General features: G+C 36.7%; 1 protein-coding gene across 1 annotated transcript in view; it reads right to left on the minus strand.

The window, feature by feature from the left end:
- Prx5 (Peroxiredoxin 5) overlaps positions 1-12,288 on the minus strand; it is a 33,118-nt gene extending 20,830 nt beyond the window's left edge. The window contains exons 1-2 of the mRNA XM_090386311.1: positions 12,153-12,288; positions 5,164-5,298 (exon numbers count right to left, since the gene is read on the minus strand). Of these exons, the coding sequence (XP_090242437.1) occupies positions 5,164-5,298; positions 12,153-12,164 (147 nt within the window). The 5' untranslated portion in view covers positions 12,165-12,288. The remainder of the gene's footprint in view (positions 1-5,163; positions 5,299-12,152) is intronic.
- Between the last annotated feature and the right edge of the window lie 2,811 nt (positions 12,289-15,099).

The raw sequence follows: 15,099 nt of genomic DNA on the forward strand, positions 1-15,099 counted from the left end.
AGTAGTGTAATGTAAAAATATATCACTAATAGGTATAGCCACGTTTGAATACAGCATTCCGAATCAAGCACATTGTTGTTGTTGGTGGTTTAGCGATTTATTAGGTGCATCGGCAACTATGGCTGTAGTGCACCATGCATATGGTAAGTATTAATTTTATTTCTTGTCAGATAGTGATAACTGCAAAAAATAGTACCAGCAAATTAGTTTTTAACTAGTTAAAGGAGGTGGTATACATTAATCATTTTTAGAAAGGTAAAAATACTTGAGACATTTGCTTTATTGCCTAAAAGTGAAATAAGTGTAAGAGGGTCTTCTGTAGTGGCTGGAGTAAAAAGATTGACGTTCTCTTGTATATTTTTGACATTCAACAAGGATAGCACTTTATTGCTTATGATGTAACACAATATACATTTTGTTCAAATTTGAATACTAAAAGTTTATACTTATTTGATAATTGAACTTATCTGTTGATATACTTAAATTCCAAAATTCACAGTATCACAAATTAAATTAAAACACATTTTAAAACTGCTTTGTTCTGTTAAAAAGGGAATCTCTGTGCTTACTTCATAACATGCATTTTGCTTAGCTGAGAACTTCTTGTCAACATTTCATATCCAACTTTCAGTATCCACTATAAAAACAAACTTCAGCAAATAACAGGCCTGAGCAGGTAACATGAACACATAAACATTTGTGTTCCTTTTTGAATTGCAACCAGAAGAAAGTTAAAAGATGTTTCAGAACAGCTTACGCAGTCCTAAAAATTGCTTTAAAAGAATCCTAGTTTCAGATAATTCATAAAACAACATTAACTCAAAATGTAGCACACACTTCAAAAGACATTTCTAGGAATATAATTGGTATGAGACATGACTTGAGAAGAGTTCTGAATTCACATGCTCTATATGTTACCTCACTCTAACACATTGTAATAATTGTTTGTAATAAGGTGTTAGCTTATTACAATAAAAGGTGTGAACTTAACTTGTTGCAAAATTGGAAAACTGAAAATGCCATAACATCATACTCTAAACCTGGTGCCCAGATCTAAGCAAATCTGATGAATGATCAGTGACCAGAGGCAGACTGGCCATAAGACTTACCGGGGAAACACCAGTGGGACAGAGGTCGGTGTGACTCTGGCCATAAACCAGAGCCGGATTTAAACTTGTGACCCTAAGCTATAACATGTATGAGGCCCTTCTTCGGTTCACTGTGACAATAATAAAAGAGAATTTTTAAGGTGGAGCAAGGCCCCTTGTAATATGAAACCCTAAGCTGTAGCTTGTTTTAGCTTATGTGCAAATCTGGCTATGCCATAAACACTAGTATGAGGCCACTGCAAGTTTTCCCCGGTAAGAATTTTTGACCCAATCCGCTTCTGTCAGTGACCAAAAATTTTAAATCTTTAATAATCAATTAAGAAGTATAATAATTTAATAATTAATTAAGGATTAATAATAGGCCAACTCTCATCATATTTTTATGAAATTTTTTTATTTCATTTCATAAAAATTAAATGATTAATTTATTCATTTAATTCTGAGGCACTTAATTTCAAGTACAGCCACTCCCCGATTAACATAAGGGTTGCGTTCTGCAGAACTCTACATAAGTCGGAATTTCTCCCATGCTTTCCCACAGTTGCAGCACTTGCAACTGTGCTCGCTGAATTGATTGAATCAAAAAAGAAATGTTCGGCGAACGTACGAATAGAATTATTTATTGTATTTATTTAATTGTTTATCTAATGCAGGAAAAATTAGAAAAGCTTGCAATTTAAAAAATTTAAAAATTACAATAAAAGAGGGGAGACGGGCATAACGTCAGTAAGTTTTACCTCTCGAGCATCATTACCAGAATCGACATCTTCAGCTGATAAGTACGCCACTGCAGAGGTTGACGGCTGTGGAGATTTTAGAAGGGGTTGGCCGCTCAACCTTATGAAAGAACATATTAATAGATGACCGGATGGTGGCTTTTTTTTTTTCATCATAGATTTCTTTGTAGCAAGCAAGCAAGCATATCATTCACCCCTCTGTTAACTTTTAAGAATCATTCGCTGTCAGGATCCAGCTCAAACCTTGCCAATGCCGATGCAATTTCACGAAATTGCCATTGCCATCTCTCTGGTGATGAAGCGTCTCGACTCCTCGTTTGGTTCATCTTGAGCTTCATCAGCATTTTCTTCTTTCGTTATCTGCAAGTCAATAAGTTCTTTGTTAGATAATTCCTTCTCTTCTTCCTCTATTAACTCCATGTCTTTGGCAACAACCTCCAACTGAAGTAGCTCTGCAAACTTTACAATCTTATCTGTAACCTCTTCATATGATTCATCTTTTTTGAATCCTTTGAAGCCTTTTATGTGTCGTGGGCATATTTTCTTCCATGCACCATTTAAACAACCTTTGGTAATTTCCTCCCAGGCCTTATTAATGTTTAAGATGGCATAGTAAATATTGTAAGATTTCCAAAAGTCTCTCTCTTAACTTAAATTTTTCCCACCGTCTACTGCAGACAATACAATGCCTGAGCAAATGTGTGTAAATATTATGCTTTTAAATTTGAAATCACACCGATCCATAGGTTGGATGAGTGAAGATGGGTAGGATGTCCAGGAGCATCATCTAATAGAAGCAAAATCTTGAAAGGAATATTTTTCAACCTCAGGAATGAAGCAGCATTTAAACCAATCCTCAAAGAGAGATATTGTTATGAATGCTCTTTGGTTCGATTGGAAATGCATGGGTAGGGTGGCTTTATTGATGCTTTTAAATGCACAAGGATTTCCAGAATGGTACACAAGCAGTGGTGTAAATCTGTATCTCCCACTGCATTAGCCCCAAGCAAGAGCATGGCCCTATCTTTTGAAGCCTTGAAACCTGGCATTGTCTTTTCCTCTTTGGCAATGTATGTTCAATCCGGAATTTTTTTCTGATACAGAGCGGTCTAGTCAAAGTTAAAAATTTGCTGCATCAAATAGCTGCCTTCATCAATAATTTTTTCAAACACATCGCAAGATTTCTCTGCAGCTGCATAATCGGCACTTTCGACTTCGCCACATACTTTAATATTTTGGAAACCAGCACAATGCTTGAACCTATTAAACCACCCATTACTTGCCATGAACTTGGCTTGGGGTTCGCCATACTTATCCTTTAATATCTTCATAAATACTTCTTGCTTTTGCTTGAATGGCCACTGGACTCGGGGGCACTTGCTTCTGAATCTGATTTTCCATCCATATTATTAATAGCTGTTCCATCTTTGTTATAGCACCTGAACACTGTTTTGCGATCACTGTTCATCTTAAGTGCATTGCATTGATCCTTTGACATGTTCTTTTATACATGCACTGTCTTTTAAAATAGTATTCACTGTTGAAGCAGCGAGACCTAATTCCCTTGCAATAGATGACAAACTTTGTCCTGCTTCATACTTCTTAATCATCTTCACTTCTAAATCAATTTTGTTTCGATGCCTGGCACTGCCAGCACTTGCACTTTCCATTCATATCTTTCCCTTTACCATTGTAATAAGTAAATAGGAATGAAGAGAAGTTTCTGAAAATTTGCTTTTTATATGAATGAAGATTTCAGTGAAGGGGAATACATTTCACCATAATACCGTAACATAAAAACCCACAAAATTCCAGTTATTGGGATTATCGCAAATGCAATAAGATAGAGTTTACTGCCCATTTATAATAGATTGCACTAACAGAAAAGCCCAATAAACTGGAAAGTGCAAATTTTTATTGTTTTTTTGGTTGTGACCTCCAGAAACGTGCTTTAGAAAAATATCACAAAGGCATTCAAAATTGATTCTTATAACAGAACATATGATAACGATGAAAATGTAATGCAATTTCCATTATAAAAATGACCTTTTAGAGGGATAAATTCGTTTCAAGTTTTTGATAAACAGCTTAGTAATATAGCAAAATTTAACTTGAAACGAATTACAAAAAAAAAAACCAAAAAAAATATGTTATTGGGTTCACATTACAATATTTTCACAATACTTCCATTTATCCCTACAGATGCAAAATACATTTCCATATTTTTTTCAGTTGGCACCAGCTGGCAAAAACTTTCGTAAAGTCGAATTTGGTAAGTCAGGGAGTTTCTGTATTATTACATAAAACATACACTGGCTGGCATTATCTCTGAATTTCTGCAAATTAAAGGCCTCTTATAAAACAGTTCCAATATGTAAACAAGCCATCTTCTGCTCTCTAATTACACTGATAATGTAATTAGAGAGCAGAAGTATTTAAGAGTATTAGTTATACTTTTAAAATATGAGAGAGAGTGTGGGGGGGGACAGATGTAGGATAGATGTGAGGATTTGCCTTTAGCCAGCGGGTGGTTGGTTGGTGGAACAGACTTCCATCCCTTGTCGTGGAAGTTGATAACCTAAATAAGTTTAAGGCTCAGCTGGACAGGTATTTGGAACGAACAGAGGGGTGAAGTGGAAGTGGTTATTTTTATTTTTTTTTATTTATTTTTTTATTTTTGGCTGATGCTGCATAAGCTTGCTTTCTTGCATCAAATGCCTCTACTAATGCTAATGCTACAGTAACTGTAGTGTTATTCCACACATCTCATGTGCACATGATATAAAAATATAGTAGTAATGATAGAAACATGGGTAAACACTAAAATTAAAAATATCTTCAGGTTTTTGCATACCCACAAATTCTACATGAACTTGTTGTCAAGTATAGTGAACACGTCATCAACAAAAAGTAAGTATTGGTGTAAACAATGCATTCAAAGTAGAATTTGTCAGTCTTGAGCCATGGTCAAAAAGGCTAAAGCAGAGAACCAGTACCATATATTACTGCCTCACGCTGGATTAACAAAGGAATGCTCTTTTTCAAAGCAACCTGGACTGCTATAAGATCTTGCTTCATGATACTACTACATGCTCATCACAAAGCAAACCCAGTGGTATATATAACATATACCACATAGTCCAATTCACGTAGTGAAGAAAGCAACTACTGATTTTCTGCAGTTTGTTTACTGAAATTTCCTTATGAGTATCTACACACTTGTTCACTTAAAGTTACTTCCCAGCCACCTCTCCTATTATAGCTAAATAATCACTATCTCAAACTGGAAATATTAAAGTTAACAAACAAATTGTTACCTTAGAGCAACCTGGTGTAAATGCTCCCGGAACTCCAAATAGTATTCCTTTCTTTCCAGTGAACAGTTCAGCGACATTTACTTTCTGATCAGGAAAATTCTCAAACAGTTCTATGTTAGGTAGTTTATCACCAGCCTAAAATTTTATAAGCAAATATTAATAACAGATATGGAAGTCTCACCTAAAAAAAAAAAAAAAAACAACAGTACTTTATTAATACTGGAAACTGCATGAAATGACTGTGTAATTTTATACTTACATTGCTATGATGTGGCAATGGGCAGTATTTTACTGAAAAACAGTTTTCTGAAAGCAGTTTCTGATAACAAGCCTCACCAATGGCAATACCATTTACCAAGTGTATCCTGCTCATTACACATCCCCAAGCCTAGGCTGAATGGAAACATCACTGAGTCAATGCAGTCAGGGTGATAATTTTCACTGGTGTCTAAAACAAACATAATGGTTCCCATTTGATCCATTGAGGTAGAAATTGGAGTTATCTGAAAAGACCACAGATTCCCAGTATCCACTTTTATTGGATATTTGAGGAATATCCACTTTTATCTGCAGGAATATGCTACATACTTTCAGACCACTTGTAACAAGTGTTTATTTCACTTGTAACAGTTATTTCACCTACCATTACACCAGCATGTTGCTTCCACGTGGCTTTTAGGTCTGTGGATCTTGCATGACATTCATCAGCTGCCCCAGACCCAGATCTGAAGGAGAAAGAGGAATCTGAGGAAAAAAAGAAAGACCTTGTGTGGCTGTTTGCCTCAGGAAGCATGCTGGCTCCCAACAATAATGATGTTATACTCTGGCTGTATGCCATTATCAGTGCTAAAGAGAAAATGACAGTATGTGCTGGCAAGTTGATGCCTTTACATCCACTTGCCAGGACATGAAGCCAAAACAAGAATCTATTACATAGTCTGCAAATGAAAAACATTCAGCATGACAAAACAGTTTGCTGATATTAGATGATGCCTTTGATTGACATAATTTGACTTGTACAGGAATATATTAATGAAATAATAAATTTCAAGGAGGGATGCAATTTCTGTGGCCACTACTATATATATACAAACAGTAGACTCTCGATTTTCCGGAATAGATGGTAAAAAATAAATTCTGGATAATCAATTTCCCAGTTAATCCAAAAATACAAAAGTCCCCGACATACGTAAGAGATACGTTCCAGGACTTCTTACTTCGTTGAGTTTTATGTAACTTGGGAATGGCTAAAACATATTGCTACTATATTATTATTGACAAATCTGAATTCCGTGCGATACTTGTTAATGTTTGGCTATTTTGATACGTCCTTATTATAATGATTCCTTAGAGATTTAACAGATGCACCATTTACAAACTTTTGAATAATTTCAAGTTTTTGTTTAACTGAAAACACAACTCTTTTGCGTTTACCCATCATTTTCGCAATTTCTAAACAAAAAAAAAAAAAAAAAAATTTACTATGAAAAAAATTCCGACATCCCTGATATAAATAACAAAAAAAAATTTGTCCTTTTGCGTTGCAACGGAATACAATAATCGGCGCAACGCACTAAATCAAACTAAACATCTGGTCTCTTTTTTTGAGCAGCAGGTGTGAAGACAGCAGGAATTGCAAGGTACACTAATCTCCCAATGACTACTTATAATTCCGCTTGTCATTTATTTACGACTTGCAAAACATCTGTTTATACCTATTCTAGTTATTACTTGAATTTTTGATTTCTGGTTGATTTTCTTTTTTTTTTTTAATTTGGAGTCTTGAAGTGTCTCGGTTAATCGTGAGTCTGCTGTATTTGATTTGATATAATTTTTTTTTAACGGCGAGGGGTTCTATAGTCAAAAATCAGATCAGTAATAGATAATTGTTTATTTGAAACCATTTTCAAATAAGTTCAGTGATCATGTGCAGGACTCAATAGACATGGTTGCCTATGCCTAGTCACAGCTGGCAACTAAGAAATTCTGATGGGTAGCCAGTATTTTACAAATTAGTCTAGCAGTTGGGAGGTTGAAAACTCAAAGATTGTCGTGGCTTTTGGCAAAGGATTTTGATGAAGGATTCTTGGTACAGACATTAACCTATCAATGGCAGGATTTTACAGGATGAACATTACTGAATGAAGGAACGATAAATAATAGCCCAACAAACCATATCCAGCCAATAACAACAAACAATATCCAGCCTTCATTAAGAGCAGGGTAAAAATTAAAGTTGCCAGGAGGACATTTTGCAATTACTTTTTTTATTTAACACTGATGCAGAAACTTGAATCTTTTTTTAAGTGATCGGGGACAAAAAAAATGAATAAATATTCAAAGCCAGTTCATTCTTGAAAACAGTAATAGTATGCTATTTATCTTAAAGGCTGAACTACACTAACCTTAAAAATGTAGCAATAAAAGCTAATCCGATTCTTTTTTGTAAATTTATAACACTAAATACAACTTCTCTGAGCTTGATCAATTGCAAATATCCTGCCATGTTAGCAGGCATCTACCATCTGTTGTGACACTTAACAATAGCCCATGAACAATTGACATATACTATTGTTTCCCTTTCTTAAAGCAATTAAAAAGCTTGATATCGATCCCAATTTCTACTACATGAATCAGTTCAGAAAACTAGATTAATCCTATCAAAAAATTCCTTTGTAATATCAGATTAAGTTTGTACCTACATGCTACAGTATCACCAAACAGCTGATACCATTTCTTGCTCAGAAAAAAATAATTTCTTTCAATTGTTTTTACACTTTGTAATTGTACAGGGTCACATGTTTTTGATGTAATTTGAATTTGTGTTAATTACTGCTATAGTTTTACAGATTTTTTTTTTTTTTTTAATCCATTACTAATAAGTAGCAGCAATGATACAAGAAAACAAACTTAGACACCATCAGCAAAAAAAAAAAAAAGAAGAAAATGCCCTTCCCACATTGCCTGTCATTCTTTAATATTTTTCTAGTCCTTCCTTGAATTTATTCAAACTATCTGCTTCTATAACATCATGTGGAAGTTTGTTCCAACAATCAACTGGCTGAAGGCAAATTTCCATACACCTATTCTGCAACCAATCTTCCTCAGTTTGAATTTATGCTCCTTCACATGTGTAGCCTGAGCAAGAAGAGGTCATTCAAAGCCTCAACAGATTTCCTTGCAGTTACTTAGTCTCCAGATGCTGCAGTTTGCAGAATTGAAGCCTTCCTAGTAAGAGCACTATTTTATTTCCCTCAGTAATCTCGCTGCTCTTCTCTACACCTGTTTAAACAGATCCACATGCCCCTTAAATTAAGGCCCAAAATGCTTCCTAACCATTGCCTTAAAGGACAGAATTCATGGGATACCTGGTTCCTGGGCAATGTGATGCTGTCACCCCTCTCACTAATGAAAGAACCCACCACTTGGCAGGTATATAGGTAAACTGAATCACTGCATTCACGTAGATGGTAATTTGATGTCAGTATTGATAAATGTCGTGAGTTAACCGACTTTGAAAGGGAGATGATATTGGCTGCCCTACGCATGGGTCACTATCATGGAGGTGGTACAGAAATTGCACTACCCCTAATCGACAGTATCAAGAGTGTATCAGGAATACTCCATTTCCGGAATAACATCTCATCATGGAGCGCTGTTGGTGGAGAAAGGTGGTGGATGAATATGGCTGTTGACATCTGTCTCGCATTAGTTCAGCCAACCAGAGAGTGACAGTGGCATAAATCAATGGCAATGACAACAAGGGAGGTGCCAGAAACATCTCCACCAAGACCATCAGGCGATCGCAATAGGTTATGGGAGCAGCCAACCCACCAGAGTCCCATTGCTAACACGACGACACAGGACTCTAGCCTCAACTGGGCGAAAGAACATCGCATTGGACTTTGGAGGATTGGAGATGGGTCTCCTGGTCGAATGAATGAGTCAAGTTTTGCCCCTTCAGCACACTCCCATTGCCTTTCCCTACCATATCCCAGTAGAGGAAAGAAATTAGCCACATTTAGCAAGTTCTTTGAATATCTATCCTCCCTCCTCACCTAAAACTAGTCATATTCTCTACCAAGTAAAAGTCTCTAGTGTATATTACCAATGTGCCCTATCAAGTCTTACTTTGGTTTGTTAGTTTGTTGTTTGTTATTTGGTTTTTAGGAGCATTAGCAACTAAGGCCATATTGCTCCAGGAATATGCGGTGGTCATTCCCTTGACCTTTCCGCATCCTCCGTATTTGGTGGTGACGGGCTTGAACCCCGGTCTAATCAAGAAGCGTGTGCTACGCACTGCTGCTCCTTCCCACCTGGCTACGGAGGCGCCCCTTACTTTGGTAAATTATATAGGATATGAAGGTATATCAGGCTTAAGGTCGAAGGTTGCAGATGATACAAAGGTTGGCAGGGTTGTTAATGACGGTAATGGCAGTGTGAAATGGGATCTGGAAAATTTAGGCATATGGGCTGAGTGGCAACTGAAGTTTAACATTGACAAATGCAAAATACAGTACTGCATATGGGTAGAAGTCACCCCAGAGAAGTGCACCAACTGTGTGGTACTACACTTAGGGTGATATAAAACGAAAAAGACCTAGGAGTAATTATACAGTCAGATATGAAATTTTCTGAACAGTGCAGACAGGGTGCCAGAGCAAGTCATGGGGTCTTGTCAATGATATACATGAATTTTGCTAGTAGGGAAATGGAGGTGATTATCCCTTTGTATTAAGGCAATGGTCAGGCCACACATTGAGTACTACATACAGGTCTGGAGGCCTCATTTTAGGATGTAAAGTTGCTTGAGCGAGTACAGAGAAGTGCAACAAGATTAGTGAGAGGAACGAAAGGATAGTCTTACCAAAACAGGCTTAAGTTCTGCAAACTGCAGCATCTGCAGACTAGGCACCTACGAGGTGATCTGACTGAGGTTTTTTTTTTTTTTTTTTTTGATTTGGTAGTTGTTGGCGCATCGGCTTCTGTGGCCATATTGCACCTCCCAAGGTTTTTGCAGTACTTTGATCCAAGCCCGAGGCGGGAATCGAACCCGCGACCTTTGGGTTGCCGGGTAGGTACGTTACCCACTCGGCTAGCCCGGTCGGCTGTGACTGAGGTGTATAAGACTTTGAATGGGTTGAGCAGGTTCAATTCTGATGGGATTCTTCCTCTTGCTCAGATTACGAACCTGAAGTGGCATAAATTCAAATTGAGAAAACACAGTTATTGAATAGATGTGTGGAAATTTGCCTTTTGCAATCAGTGGGTAGTTGATTGCTGGAACAAACTTCCATCTGTCATTGTAGAAGTTGAGAGTTTAAATAAATTAAGGAGGAACTGACAAACATTCAGAGGGAATGGATGTGTGAAATGGTTTTTTTTTTTTTTTTTTTTTTTTTTGGGCTGATGCTACATAAGCTTGCTTTCTTGTATCACATGCCTCGATTACTACTACTACTAAACACCAAATCAGTAAAATATTACAGGGATACTACAACCTGGTATCCTGCAACACTGCATTCTATTCATTCCTCTGAAAACTGTTCCTCGGATTTGAAAAATCCAAAAATTCTTACCACTGATTCCAACCAAAAAAAGAAGTAAGTTCAAAGAAACTTTCTGTACACAAAGTATCTGCAAAAAAAAAAAATCAATGAAGAAGTTTCTATCCCCAGTGGCCTTCTATATTCATACAAGGGGCATGCATTCTCACAATCTTCCTTCACTGGACCTCAGCTGAATTTATTACATACAAAGTTCCCCTGAGAAATCTTGGAATCCTTTGATTAAGCTGGTACAGAACAAATAGATAACCCCAGGGGCTCACATCTGGTGAGTATGGGCTTGGCACACCCAGGGTCCTGAGCTGGATATCATCATTCTTCTCTTTCTTGACGATTCCCTGCTACTTTTTACTTTCTCTCTCCAAGGGTAACTCGGGAATTTTTTTTTTGGCTAGTGCAGCATAAGCCTCAGGCTTCCTTTCGCCATATAGCTAATAATAATAAACGTTTACTTTAGCAGGCCCACTAGCAAGTACCAGGTATCCCCATGTTATTATTATTATTATTATTAGCCATATCTTGCATCAAATGCCTCTACTAATGCTAATGCTAATATGGTGCAAGGAAGAGTGAGGCTTTTTCTGCACCAGCCCAAAAAAAAAAAAATTTGAGTTACCCCTGAGAGAGAGAGACAGAAATAGAAGGGAATCACCAAGAAAGAGAAGAATGATGATATCCAGCTCAGGACCCTGGGTGTGCAATCCCATACTCACCAGATGTGAGCCCCTGTAGACAAACAACACTGAGCCAACTTGACTAAAGTAACACAATGTGCTCAGCACATCAGATATCATCCATAGCACAAGCAATACCAGCAATAACAGGTCTTAGCAATACCAGCGACATATAAAAAACTTGCACTCAATTAGTTTACCCTTCACATCAGAAATTCTGGTGTATAATTAATAAAACGGTAAATGTCAAATATCATGGACTTTAGCATTGAAAATTAAGTTATTTTTAATTATCAAGTAATAATAATTAAATTTCTGATAAAAATATTTTTCTAAGTTTAATATTACTTTCTAGTTTTAAGTAGAGCCGGCCCCGAACATGGGCCTTCCGCCAGTTCGCCACTCTAGGGTAGGAAGTCTCCTAGGCAGTAGCTCTTAGTTTTTAAAATATCATTACAGTACTATTACAATGTTTTTACACTACTTAAATAAGATTAGGATTAAATTTCATTGTAACTTTTCTAATCAACACAAAACAAATTTCATCGTTCGCATAAACGCCTCTTTTTTTTTTTTTCTTCCTTTTTTTCAGTTATAAAATATCTCTGGAATTTTGTTTTATTTACATACGAGATGGCAACCGGGTCGGAGTTGTATTCGACCAAAATTAAATCAACTGACAAACAGTTTTAATAACAAAATACACCGGCTTTAAGTAACAAGCTTAAAACAAAAAAGGGAAACTTACTTGAATTGCCATGATTTTTATGAAATAGATAAATACTGTCTCTCGACTAACTTAAAACACGTTATAGCTCACTATACCTATACTAAACTAACGATTGAATACACTGAGAAGCGGTGCCTATCATTTCCAACTTCCGGTGAAATCTTTCCACTGCGCTTTTATGTCGTCAGAGGGAGGAGGAGGATATACATAAAGGAATTATTTTTCTTTCCTTGTAAAATAACCTTGAAAGAGAAAAAAGCTGCAATGGAGTGGATATTTCCTCGAAAATGAAGTGTAATGGATGTGTTGGCAGTGGGAATTTGTTGTTAATTCCCGGTAATAAAAGTTAACAAGAAATGATCGGACCAATATAAATAATAAGCAGAGTTGTCAAAGTCCCTAAATTTAGGAACACCTGTGGGGGAAAAAAGTACTAAAATTGGACAGTAAAAATACAAGAAATTTTCAGGGTTTTACTTTAATGATTATTATCATTGTTTTATATCTTCTCATTTTAACTAATTTTGAAACATGGAAATCTTTCTTTTGGTGTATGCAAATCAAAACTGTTGGTTAAATTCAAAACAAGATTCTTACACATGGATCTTTTCGGCACGGAGAAATGCACAGAGTAGTAATCTTACTTCCCTGTGGAGCAATGGATAAGCTTATTTCCTCCTGCTTCCCAGTGATTAGACGATCTATTCCTTCGCATAGTTTTGTTTCCTGATTTAAAACATGGTAAGGGGGGGGCTAAACTTTGTATTGGAAAACGAGTGTCCTCTTTACCGCTGGTTTTAAATCGGGAAAGAAAATTACGCCAAGAATAGATCATCCAATCAGTGCTAGACATACTCATCATTTGCTGTCGCAAAAATCCATGGGTAAGAGTCTTGTTCTGGAGTTTAATCAAAATATTAAAAGAATCTCAGTCTCATCTATCCCCCCCCCCTCTTTCCCTCACGATACCAGATACACTTACAAATCCAAGAAAAATACTTATTTTCTCTCGACGGTTTTCTTTTATGTCTGAACCTGGTAGTTCACATTGTTGAAGCCATGTTGACCGGGGCTCACATCTGGTGAGTATGGGCTTGGCACACCCAGGGTCCTGAGCTGGATATCATCATTCTTCTCTTTCTTGGTGATTCCCTTCTCTCTCTCTCTCTCTCTCTCTCTCTCTCTCTCTCTCTCTCTCTCTCTCTCTCTCTCTCTCACACACACAGGCTAACTCAGAATTTTTTTTTTTTTTTTGGTTGGTGCAGCAAAAGCCTCGGGCTTCCGTGCACCATCTGGCTAATTATAATAATAATAAATCTGAACATAGCTTTATTGTTGTTTTATTGAAGTTAGACTTTACGGACATTTTTTTTTTTTTTACGTATGTCCTTTTAAGCTATTTTGATAATATATAAGTTAGTGCTAGAGCATCATGTCTATAAGTAGCTAACTACTAAGTAGGAGTGGCGGCTCATGATCCTGATGTATGGGGGAACACAGTTACATTAAATTGCCTTGGTTATAAAACATGTAGACATAGATAGTTAGATAATATGAATCACAGCTGTAATACTCAAGTAAACTCCTTTTATTATTTTACTAAGACATAGTATTATTATTGTAATTAGCCACATGGTGCAAGGAAGCCTGAAGCTTTTGCTGCACCAGCCAAAAAAAAAAAAATTCCTGAGTTACCCCTGTGTGTGAGAGAGTCATAAATAGAAGGGAATCGCCAAAAAAGAGAAGAATGATGATATCCAGCTCAGGACCCTGGGTGTGCCAAGCCCATACTCACCAGATGTGAGCCCCGAGGTAAATAATGTGGAACGGTCTAGCTCACAGTTCCACCTACGGTTAAACTTCAAAGTTGAAAACGATTTCGTGTTTTTATTCGTTTATTATTGAAATGATTATTGGAAATAGTTGTTTTCCCATGAACCAACAGTCTTAGGCTATGTTTGGGCCTGGATGGCCCGGGCTCTGTTTTATACTTGTATTAAATAAAGCAATTAATTTTTTATTTATTTACAGTAGACTCAATTTTCCGGGATAGATGGAAAAAAAAAAAATTCACGGATAATCGATTTCCCGGTTAATCCAAAAATACAGTAAGTCCCCAACAAACGTAAAAGATACGTTCCAGGACTTCTTACGTAAGCCGACTCGGAAATGACTAAATAAATATTGCTACTATATCCCTGATATGCCAAAATTACAAAAACCACATAATATCCTCAGAATAATGAAGAAAAATGGTTATATATTTTTAATTAGTTCAATTAAAAACTTTATCTGGGGACAGCGGTGAAGTATCATATGGCTAATACCCCCAGGGGCTCACATCTAGTGAGTATGGGCTTGGCACACCCAGGGTCCTGAGCTGGATATCATCATTCTTCTCTTTCTTGGTGATTCCCTTCTACTTCTCTCTCTCTCTCACTCAGGGTAACTTGGGAAAATTTTTTTTTTTTGGCTGGTGCAGCATAAGCCTCAGGCTTCCTTGCACTATATGGCTAGTAGTAGTAATAATAATAATAATAATAATAATAATAATAATAAAAGTAGCTAGAGTGGCACATAAGAAAAGAAAACATAAAAGGAAGAAAAAAACGCATGTTATTATACGGTAAAAACTTATTTGTGTTTCTTAGCCCTGGTTATTATAGTTGACCTCATTGGTGCCGATCGCTTCACGGCTTCTCGTATTCCGTCTTTCTCCTTTATTGTGTCACCATTGCCACTGACAAATCTGAATTCCGCGCGATACCCGTTAATGTTTGGCCATTATTATTTTAATTTTATAATCCAAATCGATCGCTTTCCTTTTCTTGGTAGATTTACTAGTACCGCTGTCTCTTAGTCGGCACCATGATAACAGTCAAGATTAAATTTTCTGAAAAGAACTTCACAGGGTTAAGGGGAAAACTCACTATTATCACCCCACGCCAGCTCATACTTTACTAAA

Source organism: Mastigoproctus giganteus, chromosome 12 (assembly GCF_048544385.1).
Source record: "Mastigoproctus giganteus isolate SK-2022 chromosome 12, ASM4854438v1, whole genome shotgun sequence".
Classification (NCBI taxonomy): Eukaryota; Metazoa; Arthropoda; class Arachnida; order Uropygi; family Thelyphonidae; genus Mastigoproctus; species Mastigoproctus giganteus.